The sequence below is a fragment of the Kalmanozyma brasiliensis genome (assembly GCF_000497045.1).
Source record: "Kalmanozyma brasiliensis GHG001 unplaced genomic scaffold PSEUBRA_SCAF18, whole genome shotgun sequence".
Taxonomy (NCBI): Eukaryota; Fungi; Basidiomycota; class Ustilaginomycetes; order Ustilaginales; genus Kalmanozyma; species Kalmanozyma brasiliensis.
Window position 1 is genome coordinate 255,450 of NW_015961957.1, and position 18,217 is coordinate 273,666.

An 18,217-nucleotide genomic window follows, 5' to 3' on the forward strand; every position below is an offset into this window, starting at 1 on the left:
CCTGAGAACCAATGCTTCGTGAGTCATGATAGTATACATAGGCCGTAATCGAAATGTAAAAAAAGGTATAAGAAACCGAATGTCCTCCTCCTCCTCCTTTCAAGCGTAGAACTTCTTGTTGATGAGATGCACCAGCAAGTTGACGTTGGCCTCTGCGGCGCCATCGAGGATCTGGAGCGTGGGTGTGTTGTTGAACTGGCTCTCTAGGAGGTCCTCGATGCGCAAATCCGTGCTGATTCCCGCGGCGGGACCGTTGAGCACCTCCACAGTAAACACGCCCGCCTGATCGGATGAGATGGTGAGGTTGACCTCTCCCGCCCCACCACCTGCACCCGCCCCGCTGTTTCCCCTCAACGTCCCACTCCCACTGCTCGTCATCCCACCCAATCCATCCACACTCACCAACACACCCTTCTCCATCAACTTCCCACACGCATACCGATAACTCCCGAACTTGGGCACCCTCCCTCCATTCGCCTTCAAACTCCTCAGGTGACTCCACTGCTGGGAGAACGGCACCACGAAGCGTCTCTTCCCCTTCCGCCCTTGCATCGTCTGCATGCTCGCATCGATATAGCTGTGATAGCTCCCGATCTGCTCCTCGAGGTATCGCTTCTTCTCCTTGAGCGTCGTGAGCGTCGCATGCATGGCGGTCTTCTCGTTAGTTCGCTGGATCCGCTTGCGGTGCTTGTTCCGGATGTCGATGGCAATGGCGTTGAGCATGTCCTGATAGTTGTTGGCGCGGGACACCTTGTGCAGCTGTTCGAGCTGGAGCATGTTTTCCAATGTACGCGCTTTGAGTTCGGCAAACGTGAGACGACGGACGTCCTCCAATCGACCCGCGCCGGCGTAGGCGGAGCGCGATCGATCGGTGACCATCTCGTGAGAGACAATCTCCACCCACTGCTGCTCCTCCCTATCGGTGACCGGTGCCACAAAGACATCCACCAGCGTCTTGCCAGATTGCACCTTGAGCAGTGAGAGAACCAATCGCTTGGTCTCGACGAACAACGCCTTGGTTTCCGCTTCGGGATCCTGCAACGTTGCCATGCGCGAAACCAGCTCGAAGGTGATCTCGCTATCACGCGCCGAGTTGAGCTCCTGCGTGTTGCTCACAGGCGGCGCACCCAACTCCTTCAAGATCACCCGCAATGGATCATCCTGACCCTGCGCCAAGTGGTCCACCTGCTGCGAGAGCAGCAAGTGCATCGAGTAGATCTCGTTGGGCGAAATGTAGATCACAGGCTTCTGCTGCACCGTATGATCGACAAACTCGTCCGCGCCAAAGTGCAGCTCGGCATCGGGGCAGTCGATGATGCCGTGCAGCCACTTGGCAAAGCGTTCCGAGGCGCTCGAGACGTAGTCGTTCAGAGGCTGGAGGTACGGGTTGTCATCGTTGAAGAGACGACCGACCGCGATCTGCGTCAGCATCTTGGACACCTCGGCGAGGTTCTTGCGCTGCATGGGGCCGACGAGCGTTTCGACCACGTCAAAGCCTTCTGGTGCAACGATGGCAGGGTTGAGGTAGCGGTAGTAGACGAGGTGGCCGACGACCTTGATCAGCGCATCTTCGGGCTCGTTCGGGAACTTGGCTTGGAGTGCACGGAACACTTCACGGGCAATGTAGCGCACACCGTACGGCATCTTGCGCGTCGATGACAGGATTGCCGACAGGAACGCCTCGGTCGTGGCTCGCAGCGATTGGAGGTGGCGGATGAAGATGGTTCGTGCCATGGGATCCGCGAGCGCCTCGTTGAAGGCGACCTCGAGCGGGCGACGCGACGGCTGACCCGTCTCCATCTCCTCTTGGGTGATGGTCGAGCGGTAGATAGCGCAAGGATCCGTTTCCAGATCAAGCCCGTCTTGCGACATGACGTCCTGCACCAACGGCGACAGAAGATCCTTGAGGTACTTGCGCTCGCGAGCTCCGCGGTTGTACTGCGCCACGAGCTTGATGAACTGCGCATTGCCTCGGATGAACTCCTGCACCGTCGAGACGAACCCGAGCTCCTCCTCGACACAGCGCTGGAAGAGCTTGAGCAGCAAGAACTCTTCGCGGGCCTTTTGCGCATATCCGAACAGCGTCAGCACGATCTTCTCGACCTGGCGCTTGTCCTGATCGGCCATGTCGATCTTGCCGACACGAGCAAAGAGACGAGCGAGGTATTCGGGCCTTGTCTGCAACGCGTAGAAGAGCTCCTGGTAGAGCTCAAACTTTCGCCTCGAGGATCGGTCCAGTGCATGATCGGCAAAGGGGTCGTTGGCAGCCACTAGCAGCGAATTGCGCTTCTGTACGGCTGCAGCCGCATCACGCTGACCTAGCAAGCCGCGCTCGTTCTTGGCCTTGATGAGCTCCTCGATGCCGATCTTGTTCTTCACCAGCAGCGCGATCTTGGTGTCCAGCTCCGAGACGTCGTTTTCGAGCGTCTGCGACTCGCGAATAGCGCGCACGACGAGCTTACGAAGACGCTCGACCTCGATCTCGTCCTCAAAGTCGGCGTCCGAGTCGTTGAGCAGATGGCCAAAATTCTTGATTGTCGCGACGGGCACGTTTGTGCCCATGGTGAGACTGCGATACTGCTCGCCCTGCTGTCGTCCGCGGAAGAGGCTCTGGATCTTGACGACCTTGTCCATGTGCTCGTGATAGTGGCGCAGGCGCGAGAAGAATTTGCGACGGCTGAGCGCACCTCGGATGAGCGACTGCAGGTGGATGGCGACCGGCTCGCTCTGGATGATGTGCGCTCTCCACCAGTCGTACTCTGTCCGAACAAGCATACCTCGGATCGCAGCTTGGATGCCGACCACGTCGGGCGTGACAAAGTCGAGCTGCTTCTTCTGCTCTTGGTGCTTGCGTCGAGCGAGCGCAGCGCGGGCAAAGGATTGAAGACCGCCGACCGCCGCCTTGACCTCGACTTTTTGCAGCGCCGAGCGCATCCTGACGTGATTCTTGCGGGCCAAGACACCTCGGATCTGAGCCTGCACCGCTGTGATGGCATCGTTGGAGTTGCGCAAACCTCGAATGGTGCCCAGCAGCTTCTGCTTGGCCAGCACGGTACGGCAGGCAGCCTGCAGCCCGATGACGTCTTCGGTCGAGTCGGCCAGACGGTAGATGAGGTTGTCGTAGGCAACACGAGCCAGACGACCACGGATCTGTGCCTGCAGACCGACAACGTCGTTCTCGTGCTTGTCGAGCGCCTTGATGTTCTCGAAGAAGCGGCGGCGATAGAGAGCGCCTCTGGCACAGGCCTGGAAGTTTTCGATGGCTTGAGCGTTGCCGGTGTCGTGCACACGCTTGACGTGCTCGACATGCGTCTGACGAGCCAGCTTGGCCCGCACAGCAGCCTGAAGACCGACGTAGGTGCGCGTGCTTGTGTGCACGGCGGCATGCTTGCGGTGGTGAGTGCGACGGGCCAGCACACCTCGGATCTGAGCCTGCATCAGTGGAGTCCAGCGCGATACGATGCGATCCTCCTCGGCTCTGCGTTGGCGAACGCGCTCTGCCTCGGCCGCTGCAGCCAATCGTGCCTCTTCCTCGTGACGACGCTGAATCTCTGCTTCAACCCGATCTGCGAACCGCGACCTCGATACAAAGGCACGCGAAACCGTCTGTAGTGCAACGACGGAATCGATGTTCTCCATCAACTCGCGATCGATGCGTTCCTGCTCCGTCTCCGGCTCAGGCTCGGGCTCCATGTTCATCTCCTTGGCGAGCGCCTTGCCGACTCCGCCGAACGAGGGCATGGCGACGCCCGACGCGTCGAGACCCTTTTGCGTCTTCTGCAGCTGGTCATCGGTGAATTCGAGCTTGCCGATCAGGTTGCCGACCTTGCGCGCTCGGCCCTGACGTGCGAGAACGTGACTGAGTGCGTGGATGCAGTAGACGATCTTGGGGAAATTCTTCTTCTCGTACAGATCGGTGAGCTCGAACTGGAAGAAGTGCGGCAGACCGACCTTGTTGATGAATGAGAAAAAGTAGTTGATGTTGTCCGTGTGACGGTACTGCAGCTTCGGGTGGACGAAGATGCGTGGCACACAGTCCGGCTCGAACTGTTTGGCGAGCTTGGCGAGGAAGATGCCGTTTCGCATCTCGTTCTCCATCTCGACAACGTCTCCGAGATGTTCGCCGACGTGAAGCTCCATCCATTCCTTAGCCTCTCCACAGTGACAGAGATACTCGTAGGCTTGCAGGAGGTGGCGTTGTGTGTCCATCCACTTGCTCGAGCTGGTCATCGGGAGATTGGACGTAGCAGTCGCTGGACGACCGAGTGCCATGGTGCCTGGACCGTCTGCGCGTGCAAGACGGATGCGTCCTTGAAGACCAGCGACATCTTCGGCGCCTGTCGTGATACCAGGAAGTACGATCTCACCCTCCTGATCCTCGCTCTCCATGCGTCCAGGGCGTCCCGGCTTCTGCCAGCCCTCTTCGATGGTAGGTTCGAGGTTGAGGCTATTGAGACGATCCGAGAGCGGTCCGCCAGTAGCATCGATGCTATGTGTGCGCTGGCCACGCGATCGACCCACCGTCATTCGAGTATGGCCGGGCTGATCACCGGGTGAGCCCATATCGTCGGTCTTTTGGGTGAAGCCCTGCATCATCTTGAGCGCACCAACACTGGACCGCTTGAGGTCCCTGACACCGCCAAGATGCAGCTGTGACGGACCAACAGTGTTGGATCCGCCATTTGCGCCATTGGTACCGTTGCTCCAGAAGCTGCCCTGCTTGGGCGTAGAAGGCGATGTTATCCAGGAGCTGTCTTCCTTCTTGGGCGAAGCGAGCGGAGAGTCGTAGCTGCCGTTCTTGCTGGGAGACACAGAACGGTCGGAGTCTTTGGTTGGCGAATAGGCACGAGCACGACCCACTGTCGATGAGTTGAAGAGATTGTCGCGGGACGCCGGAGGCATCGAGGTGGGTCGACCGTTGACCCCTCGAGACGCCGCCGGGAAGGTGGCTTTGCTGAAGGTTGCCGGGGTCGGTGAGGTAGTAGCAGTGACCGAGTGATTTGAGTCGGACCTGTGGAGACTGCCGTTTGAGCCGTACGCGCCTGACGATGCAGCGAGAGGAGAGGCTGTTGGGCTGTAGGCAGAAGAAGCGGCAGCGGCTGCACGGAGCTCGGCGGTGCGTTGCGGATCAAGGGAAGCAGTGTGGCGATGAGGAGCGGGGAAGCGCCTCACCGAGTTGGACTGCTGCAAGCCCGTCCCTGTTGGGCTGCGCGTTACATTCGAGTCGATGGAAGAAGCGAGCGAGAAGGTGCTGCTTCGGGATGCAGAACGATCGAGATACTTGGACTGGTATGCAAAAGGACTGTTGCGGGCGTTTGGGCTGGCCGCTGGCAGCACGGGTTTGGCCTGCTGGTCCATCATCGTTGTGATACTGTATGTGGTTTGAGGCCTGCAGCGCCTTCTGGACTTGCTCAGATCTGTCGGATTGGGAACGATGGGCGGTCTTCTGGTGCCTGATCCTCAAAGTGTGCGCCGAGCGCTCGCTATCTCCAAGCCTATATGCTTGTGTGTGTATGTGCTGCGGTGGGGCCGTGAATGTGTCTCGTCGATGTGACTCTAGCCTATCTGTCGTGTCTATGGTCGTGAGAAGTTGAGCCGATGATGGTCGCTATCGTGTAGAGGACTGACGGCGAGTGTCGTAAAGAGATCGTGACCGACAAGGAGGGAGTCGGTGGAAGAGAGCGACTGTGATGATGGACCGTGTTGATGGTATCCTCGCCCTATCTTGATCTTGATGGTGGTAGTAGATGGAAGTAGCGACGAAGAAGCTCCGGTGACTTGGCGCGCGGTGGACCGACTTTGCACTGCGAGGGTCAAACTGTGCTGAGTTGCATGCAATAACGCAGCAGCCAAGATTATGCTTTCCTGCCAAAACTTTAGGGGAAGCGCAGCCCCTTGGGCTGTCGGGTTGCGACTCCGATACACAAGCTTTACAGCTTGAGCAGCAGCGGCTGTGTTGGTCAATTCAAACTCCACTGCCAAAGCGCTGTCTGCCTCCTCTCTGACTCATGATGCGCGGCCCTTCCGAGTGGGTTCTCACGATCTACAGTCACACGCTGCCACGCTTTCTCACGGCTCACACGGCAGGCGGAAGCGTCCCGAGACCCTTTGCCAGAGTGGGAGTCCCAGCCGTGTTTCACAGCCAGATCGACGGGCCGAAGTGGACGGAGAGGTGCGAGCGAGAGTGGGCAAAGAAAGGGGCAAAGCGAGGATGCAGGTTTTGTATGGTGTTGATCTCGCTCTCGAATACAGAAGTGTCTCGGATTCAAATTGTAACGCGTCTCTCAGGGGCCCAAATTTGTATTCTGCTTGAATTCAGTTAGCTGCCGCCATCTCGACGGCCTGTCCTCTTCATCAGTCCAGGCTTCAAGCCATTGAGCTCTCACATGTTCGATTGATCCATTGCGATGGTCTTCGAAGATGTGAAGAAGAGCAATCGATGGGAACCCGCAGCGACCGACTGGAACAAGCTCGAAAGCTCACCATCAGCTACGGCGGCTTTGACTTCGATCGAGCCTCGAGCCCACCGCAGCGCCAAGCTAGTGAGGCATCGAGGGCCGGTCCTGATGCTTTGCAGCAAACTCACCTGCAGCGTAAGGGCATGCATGTGGTTGCGCTTGCCTGAATTTCGTCGACCCAAGGATGGCAACGTCTAAAAGGGACGTGTGTTGGTCTCCCAAAACGCGTGTTGGTGGTCACGTGAGAATTTCAACTGCGTTTCCCCACCAAGGCTTTCACGCAACGCCTTCTATTAGACAGTCTACACCACATCGTGTGGTTTGCATGTTCACTGCGCTCTCAGTGACGCCGCTGTTGGGCATCAGATCAATCACATTATCTGCCTTGAAGCATTGGTTGAACTAGTGGCTGTGTTACATAATGGTGCACTCCTCCCCACCGGCACCACCTCCTCCAAATCCAGGCAGGTTCTCCAATTCAGCGGGCATGTCTCCTACGATCTCCTTGGGCGGGCTGCCGCAGTCCTGCATCTGGTTCATGAGCTCCTGCACGCGCTCCGCCTTGACCTTGTCCTTAGCATCGTATCCAGGCTCATCGAAAATCTTGACGATCTGGTCGATGTACTTGCTCTGCAATTCGTAGCGCTTCCTGTCCTCGGCTGAGATGCCTGCCGAATCGGGGCCGGCGAGGTAGGCGGGGTACTTGTCACGTAGCTCCTTGAGCGGTTCGTAGAGGATGTCTCGGGACATGAGCTCGTCCATCATGCCTTCGAGCATCTTGGTGAGTTCCGGGTTGTCCATTGCACCGTCGAGGCCGGAGAGATCGCCGTTGCCCCCAAGAGCCGCGAGCAGTTTCGCCATCTCCTCGCCTTCTGCGCCCGAGAGACCGGCAAAGGGGTTCGAGGCGGAAGCAGAATCGGCGGTCGCAGAGGTGTCGGATTCTTTGAGCTTCGCCATGGTCGCTGCGATCGCATCGTTGAAGTTGCCCGGCTTGCTCGGGTTTGCTGAAGCGGCAGGAGCAGCGGCGGATCTAGTCGAGGGACCAGCGTCCGACGAGGCAGGAGCTCCACCACCAAACCCGGCCATCATCGCTTCAAACTGCTTCATCAGCTCCTGTTCGTTGAACTCCTGGCCCGCTGCGCCTGCAGATGCTCCCGCGCCGGCCCCGGCGCCACTCATGAGCCCTTCGCCGTCGGCGTTGGCTTGCCCACCGAGCTCCTTCATCAACGCCTGCATGCCTTGCGCCAGCTCCTTGGCAAAGTCTTCCGAGAGCATATCGTCCAGCCCTGCATCGTCTTCGCCTTCTGTGGCCAGACCAGCTGCGCCTGTTGTGGTGTCCTGTTGAGCAGCGGCCGGAGCTGAAGACTTTGCTGTCGACTCCGTTGCGGCAGCTATGGGAGCTGCCGCCGAGCTAGAAGGCGCGTTGAACTCGTCCAATACATCTGCATCGTACAAAAGCAAGGGAAGAGCGGGCGTCAGCGTCTTACATCTGCATAGCGAGAGTATCAATAGATTGTTCGAGCTTACCATCGAGATCGTCCAGATCGTCAGCGTCGTCGACGTGCGCTGAGGCTGGCGGTGCCTTTTGCGCGGCAGAAGATGTGTTGCTTGACATTGTGTCTGCGGTTGCCTTTTGCCCTTGAGAAAGACCTGCTCGTTCTTTTATTGCTAGAGCTGGGTGGTCGTTTGAAAGCAAGCTGTGTCGGTGGATGAGAAGAATCGTGAATCGACCTGAGCGAGCGGATGTGGGGAATGGCCGGGCCAAATTTAAGACTGTGCGCCCAGTTACCAATCGCACTCGCGCAGACCGCCCGTGACAACCGGTCCCTTTCAACCGGTCACTGAGGCCAATCAGCTGCTCTGGATTTCTGCGACTTTGTTAGGCCTTTATTCCGAACCAAGAAAAGTAACAATGTTAGACTGCGGTGGCGAAGAAGATCAAGCTCGGCGGCGGATCGGAGCGAGACCGGCGACTTGACCGCAGCGCCAAGTACGTCATGCCCACCACCTGCTGCGAGGCAAGGCGAGCAAACACTGACGGCAATGCAAGTGCTTGGATGGCGGAGATGTGCGCAGGATGAACCAAGCAGACCGCGAGGACCTCCCCCACGTCGTTGGCCCAAATGAGCTGCCCCGTCGTAGCGAGTGAGTGAGCGTGGTCCGTCCGCTGATGCCCCACCCGCATTCGCATATACGTTCCCTCCAAGCGTGCCTGTTTCCTCCACCAACACCACCACCAGATACATCTACCAAAGAACAGTATCAAGAATGACATCCGTCTACGAATGCAAGTGGGGCATCCTCGCCACCGGTGGAATCGCCGAGACGTTCTCCAAGGACCTGCTCATCGACCCTTCCACGCGCTCGGTCTCCGATGTCAAGCACACGATCGTTGCTGCGGCCTCTTCCTCCTCCTCCTCGCGCGCCACCGAGTTCCTCAAGAAGGTCGGGGCCGATTCCTCTGCCAAAGGCTACGGCTCGTACGAAGAGCTAGTCGCGGACCCCAACGTCTCGATCATCTACGTGGCTACCCCGCACTCGCACCACTACGAGAACACGCTTCTCGCCCTGGAAGCCGGCAAGCACGTGTGCTGCGAAAAGCCCTTCACGATCAACGCTGCCCAAACTAAACACCTGATCAAAGTAGCCCGCGAAAAGAAGCTCTTCCTCATGGAAGCGGTGTGGATTCGATTCTTCCCGCTTGTGCTCGAGCTGCAGCGGTTGATCTTTGAAGAGAAGATCCTGGGCAACGTGCGTCGGGTGTTTAGCGACTTTGGCAATCAGTTTGCCCCCGATCCCAAGCATCGTTTGTACAACCCCGACTTGGGTGGTGGAGCCCTGTTGGATTTGGGCATCTACGCATTGACTTGGCAGATGATCACCCTCTTTGCTGATCCAAAGAACAACAAGACCGCCCCAAGCGTCGTAGGTAGCATCGTCAAGACTCCACTCACAAATGTGGACGAGTTTACAACGATGATCTTGAACTTCGGCCCGACTCTCGCTCAAGGTATTGCGAGCACCAACATGACCATCCGTTGCAGCGACAAGTACTGCGTGCTCATCCAGGGCGATAAAGCCGACATCAGCGTCCCCTGGGCTCCCTACCGCCCAACATCGTTTACGATCCACGAGAAGGACAGCGAGGGTGTGTACACGGGCAAGGAGGACAAGAAGGACTTCGACATTCCCGGACACGGCATGTTTTGGGAAGCCGACGCCTGTGCTCGCGCCCTCAGGGATGGCAAGCTCGAAGAGGAAAGGTGCAGCCTAGCTGAAAGCACCATCACCATGGAGATCATGGACAAAGTGCGATACTCAAACGACTTTAGGTACCCTGAAAAGCTCGAGGCCACCCGCTCCGATGCTTGAACCTCACTCAGACTTGTTTCACCGAAGCATACCAATGTATAGACATTCCTAAGAAAGTACCTAATCACGACCGAAGAACCGCTTGATCTTGTCGCTGAAGCTCATGTTCGAACCCTGTCCCTTGACCGCCCGATCGATGCTCCGCGTCAATCGGTCGTAGTAGTCCGGCATCGCCTTGGGCTTCAACATGCTCTCTGGCAGGGGGTACTTCATCGACACCTTGCCCTCCTTGAGCTCCGTGAGCAGGTCCAGACTCTTCTGTGCGTACTCGAGCTCGGCGGTCGTCAGCGTCTTGGTACCTGGCAATGGGGTAGGGAGAGGATCCCCAGGCTTGGCAGCGTGGACCTGTTCCGGGTGCACCGCGGCTTGGGATTGAACCGAAAGAAGGGCGGTTTGCGCGGCGGCCGTAATCGAGGCGCCAAAGTCAATCTCGGGACGGAGCGGGTCTTTGGGCCACGACTGGGCAAGGGCGATGAAGTCCTTGTAGAGCGACTGAATCTGGTCCGCGCTCGCTTGCTCGGTGGTAGTTACGGTGGCAGAGGATCGAGCAGACGAGGAGAACGCTCGAACTTGCTGCTGAGCGCCAGCACTCGACGACGAAGCAGAGGCAGAGGTAGAGGCGGATGACGAGCGTTGCATCTCATCGCGCACGACAAGCAGGCACGACTCGATGATGTCTACCGCTTTGTCGATCTGCTCCCTGGTCACCGTCAGACTGGGCAGAATCCTGATGGTATCCGAACCGGCCGTGAGAATCAGCAGCCCGCGCTGACGGGCCAGCTGCGCAACCTTGCCGGCGTGAGATGGATCTTTGGTGCTGACACCCACGATCAAGCCCTTGCCACGGGGGCTGGGCTTGCCCGCCTCGGGGTCGTTGAGCAGCAGGTCGGGGAACATAGCGACCAAGTTGCTGAGTCGGCTGAACAGAGCCTGAGACGACTCCTTCATCGACTCGCCCAACTCCTGGCTCGACAGACGACTGAGGACGTGATGAGCGATGCGGCTGGTGAGCGGTCCACCACCGAACGTGGTGCCGTGGTCACCGACAGCAATGAGGTTGGCAACCTTGTCGCGAATCAGCACGGCACCGATGGGGAAACCGTTAGCGAGCGGCTTGGCCATGGTCACCATATCGGGATGCGCCGAGGTCGGGTAGTCGCTGTGGCACCACAAGGTACCAGCACGGTAGAGACCGCACTGAATCTCGTCATAGATGAGCATGGCGCCGACCTCGTCACACCTCTTCCTGAGCGCCTGGAGGAACTCGAGCGATGCAGGGTAGATACCGCCCTCACCCTGGACAGGCTCGACAATGACACCTGCAACTGTCTCGTCGATGAGCGATTCGACACCGGCGACGTCGTTGTACGTGCCCGTGCGAACGTCTCCAATCAAAGGTGCAAAGGGAGCCTGGTACTTGGGGTTGGGGGTCATGGCGAGCGCACCCATGGTCCTGCCGTGGAAAGCGTTGGTGAAGCTGACAAGCCCAGTCTTTTGCTTTCCGCCTTTGGAGGGGTGACTCTTTGCTGCTTTCCTGGCAAACTTGAGCGCAGCCTCGTTGGCTTCGGTTCCAGAGTTGGCCAGGAAAACCTTCAAGCCGGCGGTGCCACTCTCCTGTGGCTTGGTGCCCTTCTCGAAGCCCAGTCCACCGTGCTGATGGGTCAAGTTGACCATCTTATCTGCGAGCTCCCCCGACCATTCGTTGTGATACAAGTTGCTGGCGTGGACCAACTTGGCACTCTGATCGGCGGCGATCTCGGCGATCTTGGGATCAGCGTGACCCAACGAGTTGACGGCAATACCTGAGGAAAAGTCGAGGTACTTTCGTTCGGAGTGGCCGCCATTGGTGTTGGGGTCGACAGATGCATAAAGGTCAAGACCTTTACCGCGGGTGAAGATGAGCTGTGGGCGAGAGTAGGTGGCAAGGACGGAGTGCGAGAAGCGCTCGAGGGTATCTGCGAGCTTTGATCCCTTGGAAGCGTCACCATCGGGATGAGAGAGCGAGATGTAGTCTGCGCAAGGCTTCTTTGTGGTGTTGGCGGCGTGTGTAGCAAGAAGACGAACAGGCTGTCGAAGGGCTGGCGAAATTGCCAGAGACAGCGAGGCAGGTCGCCTCATCGCTGATGAAAGTGCAACACGAGTGGCGGCCATGATGCTGTGGAACAGCTACGCTGTTGTGCGCGGGATGGCTTCACGGGAAGACGATGTGTGGTGGCGAAGTCGTATGATTGAGCGCGAGAGACTGTCGCATTCGACGACAGACGGTGAGGTGTACGGTAATGGTGGTGGTGAGTCTGTGATGGTGAGAAGAATCGAAACTCGACTCGAAATCTCTGTATGGCTTTGATAAGACGTGAAGAAGTGGAGTCACAACGACAAAATTTAACTTTTATAGATTTATTTTCTGGCGGACCTGCGAGGAGGTTCGTCGACGAGGTCAGTAGCCTTGACTGCCTGCATGAAGTAGGCGACGAGTCTGAAAGCCAGGAAGACCTTTCCACGGTCACATTCCAGCGCACACAGCGAGAATAGAAGCATGATTGACAGATCGATTCGTTGCGGGTGATTGAGCTACCATGATGAGAACGTCGAAGCAGACCCAACGCTGAACTGACTCGAAGACAGGAAGAAACTACGCAGCGAGAAGGGAGATCAAGGCCCAGCAGGCACACCTACGCTGCTGCCGGCGCTGGACAAGCGAGCGCCGAAGCTCATGCCGTTGCCGCCGAAGCTGGCTGCACGCGGACTGGCACAGAGCTTGGACATGGCGTCCTTGCGCAGGCGGCTGTTCATGCGAGCCTGGAAGTTGACTTTCTGAAAATCGTTGGGCTGTCCCTTGGGCTGGCGACGCGGCTGGATGGGTGGCAGTGTAAGACCAGCGTTGTTGATCGTCTGACTGCCATCTGGCGACGAGGCGTTGGTCTTGAATGCCCGATGCTGAGGTGCTGCCGACAGGTGGATGGCACGCGGGATCGCTTTGGGAGCAGTGATAGGAGGCGTTGTGCTGGTCGAAGTGGGAGCGCTGGCGACGCTTCGGCCTAGCGAGCCATAGCGACCGTTGTTGAGTCCTTGCCTTTGCAGCGTCAAGTTCTGCGGGGTGGGCGTGCTCGACAAAGCCTTGACAAAGGGCGAATTGATCTCAAGGTCCTCTTCGCTCGTCTCGGGCGTTTGATCGCCTTCGACGCGGTCGCTTTCGGACTGAGCTCGCGAGCCTTCCGAGGCACTGTCGTCAATGACGATGGAAGGGGTGACAGTGCGGGAGCGCATCGACTGGATGCTCTCGGCTGTACCTGAGGAAGGTCGCATCGCCTTGCGAGAATGCACGCTGGATGCAGGCGAGCTGCCACGGTGTCCGGGAGGCGTGGGAAGCCTGTCGTCACTAGGAGCAGCACCTCCTCGCCAGCTTCGCTGATCCAAAGGCGTGCGGGAAGGTGACGGGCCTTCACTGCTCACCTTACGAGTGTGGCGGTTGAGGATGTTCTGAAGCTGCAACTGTTGCTGCGATTGCTGCTGATGCTGCTGATGCTGCATGGCCGGCTGTTGCGAGTAGTTTTGGTAGGTATCGCTCTCGAGACCGATGGTCTGGTACAGCTGCTGGACCTGGCGCTGTCGCAGACTGGCCTGAATGCTAGCCTGAGCCGCCTGCCTCTGCTCCTGCGCAGAAGAGGCTGCGGAATATCCGCCGTCTAATTCGCTGTTGCCTCCTTGAAGTTGGGAGAGAAGCAAACGCTGCTGAGCCGCGAGCTGCTGCTGGCCGTACTGTTGCTGACCATACTGCAGATGCTGCTGCTCCTGCTGCTGTCTCTGAAGCGCTTGAAGGCGAAGCAGCTCCATCTTTTGTTGCTGCACTGCCGCCTGCTGCTGAGAAAGCTGTTGCTGAAGCTGCATCTGCATGTATTGCTGCTGGTGCGGGTGCTGTTGGTGAGCGTATTGCTGCTGCTGTTGGTTGCCGAATCCATGGTGGTAGCCTTGGTAGTTGGGCTGTGCATCGTGCTGCCCATAGGAGGGGTTGGACTGCAGGCGCATGGCAGTCAGCTGGTCCTCAAGACTGGCTTGCAGCGCAGAAATGTCTCGAAGCGAGTCTTGCGTTCGGTATGCATTGCTCTGCGGCTGCTGATATTGCTGCTGCTGCTGCTGCTGTTGCTGTGGGTAGGCGGTTTGCGGGTAGCCGGACGAGGCGTGGTTGCGGCCAGCGGACTGCTGCGAGCTGGCCTGAGAGGAAAAGACGGAACCGAGGCCAAGACCCTCGGTGCGCAGACCAGAAAGAAGATCGGAGCGGGTCTGGTAGGCGTTGTTGCCGCCGTAGTATTGCTGATTTGAAGTGTTCATCGTGACAAGAGGCTTGAGAGGCGTTTGGAATCGAGTCAAAAGCGGGTGTATGAATGGGCGCCTGGCCGCAGGTATCGAGGGATCGTTGGTGGTACAGGTCCAGCAAGTAGTGATGGCGTGATCACAGTACTGTTGAGAGATGCTTGTATGGCAGGTATATGTATGTTTGAGCCGACGACGGTGGCGGGGCTATATTGTATGCTTCTGGGTGGCGAGTCTTGATGCTATGGCTGCGGTCAACGCGACCTCGAGAATTGAGAGATTCGAGGTGGAGAGACTTACGGTCTCAGCGGAGATGAGAGTGGGGTGAACTTTGATGCAGGTGTGTCACGGAGGCGGACGTGACCTGGTTGACGTCGGTGGGGAAGAGTAGGTCGAAGTGCTGGCAAAGCGCAAGACGGGCGAATTGGATACGTGGCAGTGGAACAGGCTGTGCTGCAAGACTGACGTTTGAATGGCGGTCGGAGATGAAGCTGCTATGCAGGGCTGAGTACCGGCAGGGTGGGTTGAAGTCGACGGGGCGTGGAAGGCGACCGAGAGAAGTGAGCCGGAGTGATGCGCAGAACTAGCTGCGAATGGAGCGCTAATGTGGTTTGAAGGAAATTGGCGAGGCAAGCGGCCTTTGTTAGAGAGCAAGAAGGGCGAAGATGGGAGCGTATAGATGCCGGGTATGGTAAGAAGAGGTGGCGCAACGCAATCGAAGGTGGGAACTCTGCGTTTTTGAAGTGCGCTGCGGACGGCAAGCTGGAAGGATGGGAAGGTCAACGGACTGAAGAGAGGTCGAGAGTTGAAAAGAGATGAGCCGAGAAGGAGGCTAGCTGAAGGTTTGGGATCAGAAAAGAGTTGACGAAGACCGAGGGTGAGAAGAGGCTAGCTACGGGAGACCAAAATTAGAAAGGATGAAGAGAGGCAGCCGAGACGAAGGAAGACGAAAGTAGGGATGAAAGGGGGAGGAAGGGGAAGCACGGGGACGAGATTGATGGTAGTGAGGAGGGGTGACGACGACGACCAACCAGCGGATGAAAGAGCTCAGTCAGTCAAGGCTTTGAAGCGCGCGGGAAGGGGCCAAAATGACAAATTTGGAGAGGCAGCAGAAAGGCGAGAATCGACTAATACAGTACATAATTGGAGCAAGCCTCGACCCGACTCAGCCTCGACGCCGACCGTTGATTGCTATGACAAGCCTCTCCCTTCCGATCAACTCTGCGGCGTTCAACAGCTGATGCGTGATCAGACAATGAGCAAGAAAAGAGCGGCCTCGACTGCATCCGCCGGCGAAGGTCCAACACAATGAAGAAGTAAGCAGAGGACTGAGCGAGCAAACAAATCTCTCGACCTCATTGTCTCTGTCCTGATCGCATGCAGGAAAGGCATGGATCGCGGCTGGCTCTGTTGCCATTCACGCCTATCTATACGCCGCCGCCAAGCAAGCATTTTGAATGTGCAGCCCGTCGACAAGGCCAACAAAGGAGCACACTCCGCTCGTCGAGCTAATCGTATCGCAGAGGATAGCAACACATGAAATTTTCGAGGGTCCAAAGGCCAACACGGCGAGAAAGAAGGAAAGAACAATCGAGCAGCGCACGCCACACAGCGAACAGAACAGCCAGCGAGCAAGTTACAGTCGGTGTGCATGGCGGAGCAGGAGCGTGAGAAAATTAACCTTGACAGTCCTCCTGTGCCCGTCCCCCTCGACACGCGCCAAGGCAATCAGACCCTGCCTTGCATCAGTCTCAAAGTTATGGATCACGCGTGAGAGAGAGAGAGTCTAGATTTTTGAAGCGAGCTCCTGCAGCTGCACACTCAAAAACGCGCGTCTGCTCCGGATCAGCGTGTCCGAGAGACCGTGTAAATGAGTCACCTTTCAGGCTCCTCTTCAAGAGCGGGCATCCGGCTGCGGCCAAGATCGTCACTGCGATGCCGTGTCGATCCGATGTAAGATTGCTGTGTTGCGCAGCAGACGACTATACGAACGGACGTCGTCTCATAAAAGAAGGACAACGTGGAAGCATGCAATCCTCCCATTGTCTCGAGGGGCGATCAGGTGGCTAACAACGCAGCCTATAATAAACTGAGACATCAGCTTGCTCGCTGGCAAGAGTTCAAACGAAGCGAGGTGAGACTGGACGGGCGATTTGTCTGCGAAAGTTGAGATGTTGGATTCATCACTCTGACAACTTACAGAATTCTCGATTTGGACCCTGGAGCGGCCGTCAAGACCGAAGAACGGCAAGGCTCGAGGCTCGGCTTTATGATAGCAGAGAACACACACAGGCCAAGTCTGGGGTTCAACTACCCCACACTCAAGGGGCATGCCCATCGATCGAACTGAACTACCTTTGGCGCTTTGATCCTTTCATCCTCTTCTACATCACGATACGTCTCTGCTCTCGAGTCCTTGCTCAGTCTGGCTACATCTCTGCAGTGTAGCATTTGGCAAAAATGGCGTCGTCGACAACCTCCTCGATGGGCCGCTTGCGGTTGGCCCAGCACCTCCGCGCCTCTGCCCAGCCGACGGCGGTGAGAAGCTCTTGCATTGCTACCCGCACCTTCGCATCATCCTCACGACTTCGCAAAGACGGCGACGAACCACAAGGCCATCTCCCCGGTCATCCCTCCTCGGTCTTCCTCACTTCGCTCAACGATAGCTTCTTCGACAGCGTTCGGCCTAAGACACTCTCGGGCAATAAGAATGCCAAAGGCGGCATCCCTACCTACCGTCTCATGGATGGTGTCGGGCGCCTCCTACCAGGCGTCACCGACGAGACGGTCAACATCACCGAAGCCGAAGGCGTCAAGATGTACCGCACCATGCTGCTCCTCCCGCAGATCGACGTCATCCTCTACAACGCGCAACGTCAAGGTCGAATCTCGTTCATGATGACCTCGTACGGCGAGGAAGGAGCTGTCATTGGCAGTGCAGCGGGTCTCGACGGGAAGGATGAGGTGTTTGCCCAGTATCGAGAGTCAGGCGTGCTGCTGTGGCGCGACTTTTCCATCGACCATTTCATGTCGCAAGTGTTTGGAGCCGAGGACGACCTGTGCGGGGGCAGGCAGATGCCCATCCACTTCGGTAGCACGCAGCATCACTTTCATACCATCAGCAGTCCGCTCGCGACACAGATCCCGCAGGCAGCGGGTGCAGGATACGCTCTCAAGAGGACAAAGGGCAGAGAGAACAATGTCGTCATTTGCTACTTTGGCGAAGGTGCGGCCAGCGAGGGTGACTTCCATGCTGGGATGAACCTAGCCAGTACCACAAAGAGCCCAGTCATGTGAGTTGTAAGCTTATCCTTTCAATTTTCACAAAGAGCGACGTTACTGACCTCTGCTCTCGCCTCCTCGACAGCTTCTTCGTCCGCAACAATGGCTACGCCATCTCGACACCCGCGGCCGAGCAGTTCCGCGGCGACGGTATCGCCTCCCGCGGCCCAGGCTATGGCATGCTCACCATCCGTGTCGACGGCAACGACGCCCTTGCCGTCCGCTCCGCTGTCCAAGCGGCCAAGGCCAAAGCATTGTCCGAGCAGCGACCTGTGCTCATCGAAGCCATGACCTACCGAGTCGGCCACCACTCGACATCCGACGACTCATCCGCCTACCGCTCCAAGCAAGCCGTCGAAAGCTGGAAGCAGATGGACAATCCCTTGCACCGCATGCGCAATTTCCTCACTGACCGAGGGTGGTGGCACGACGAGCTGGAAGAGCAGACCAAAGTGCAACACCGCAAGACGGTCATCGAGGCGATGGGGAGGGCCGAGAAGAAGAAGAGGCCGCAGCTGAGCAGTCTGTTTGAGGGGACATATCGAGGCGAGATGCCAGGCAATCTCAAGGTGAGTGCTCACAGACAGTTTCTTGCTCATCTTTGACATACATGCTGACCAGTCCATACTCTGACTGACGCTACAGGAACAACGCGCTGAGCTCGCCGAGCTGCTGGAAAAGTACGGCTCGTTACCCGGCTGGTCGAAGGAGATGGCCAAACACGCCAACGCAGGAAAGGACATGGAACAGTACCGCATCAAGAAGTAGTAGCCAACGAGGCATCCTCTCACTGA

General features: G+C 57.7%; 6 protein-coding genes across 6 annotated transcripts; 2 read left to right on the top strand and 4 right to left on the bottom strand.

Moving 5' to 3' along the window:
* Nucleotides 1-99: 99 nt before the first annotated feature.
* Nucleotides 100-5,361, bottom strand: PSEUBRA_002263 (Ras GTPase-activating protein; the record flags this gene model as incomplete). The annotated part of the gene is made up of 1 exon (XM_016435433.2): nt 100-5,361. The coding sequence occupies one exon, from the start codon at nt 5,359-5,361 to the stop codon at nt 100-102; it is 5,262 nt and encodes a 1,753-aa protein (XP_016293166.2).
* Nucleotides 5,362-6,872: 1,511 nt separating this feature from the next.
* Nucleotides 6,873-8,073, bottom strand: PSEUBRA_002264 (Pex19 protein; the record flags this gene model as incomplete). The annotated part of the gene is made up of 2 exons (XM_016435431.1): nt 6,873-7,900; nt 7,986-8,073. The coding sequence occupies 2 exons, from the start codon at nt 8,071-8,073 to the stop codon at nt 6,873-6,875; spliced, it is 1,116 nt and encodes a 371-aa protein (XP_016293167.1).
* A 653-nt stretch (nt 8,074-8,726) lies between these two features.
* Nucleotides 8,727-9,830, top strand: PSEUBRA_002265 (Oxidoreductase, N-terminal; the record flags this gene model as incomplete). Its single annotated transcript, XM_016435422.1, has 1 exon — nt 8,727-9,830. The coding sequence occupies one exon, from the start codon at nt 8,727-8,729 to the stop codon at nt 9,828-9,830; it is 1,104 nt and encodes a 367-aa protein (XP_016293168.1).
* Nucleotides 9,831-9,890: 60 nt separating this feature from the next.
* Nucleotides 9,891-11,981, bottom strand: PSEUBRA_002266 (Aminotransferase class-III; the record flags this gene model as incomplete). Its single annotated transcript, XM_059464813.1, has 1 exon — nt 9,891-11,981. The coding sequence occupies one exon, from the start codon at nt 11,979-11,981 to the stop codon at nt 9,891-9,893; it is 2,091 nt and encodes a 696-aa protein (XP_059321251.1).
* A 501-nt stretch (nt 11,982-12,482) lies between these two features.
* Nucleotides 12,483-14,159, bottom strand: PSEUBRA_002267 (uncharacterized protein; the record flags this gene model as incomplete). The annotated part of the gene is made up of 1 exon (XM_059464814.1): nt 12,483-14,159. The coding sequence occupies one exon, from the start codon at nt 14,157-14,159 to the stop codon at nt 12,483-12,485; it is 1,677 nt and encodes a 558-aa protein (XP_059321252.1).
* Nucleotides 14,160-16,601: 2,442 nt separating this feature from the next.
* PSEUBRA_002268 (Dehydrogenase, E1 component) lies at nt 16,602-18,191 on the top strand (the record flags this gene model as incomplete). Its single annotated transcript, XM_016435427.1, has 3 exons — nt 16,602-17,434; nt 17,509-17,992; nt 18,069-18,191. 3 exons carry the CDS (start codon nt 16,602-16,604, stop codon nt 18,189-18,191), a joined length of 1,440 nt encoding a protein of 479 aa, XP_016293170.1.
* Between the last annotated feature and the right edge of the window lie 26 nt (nt 18,192-18,217).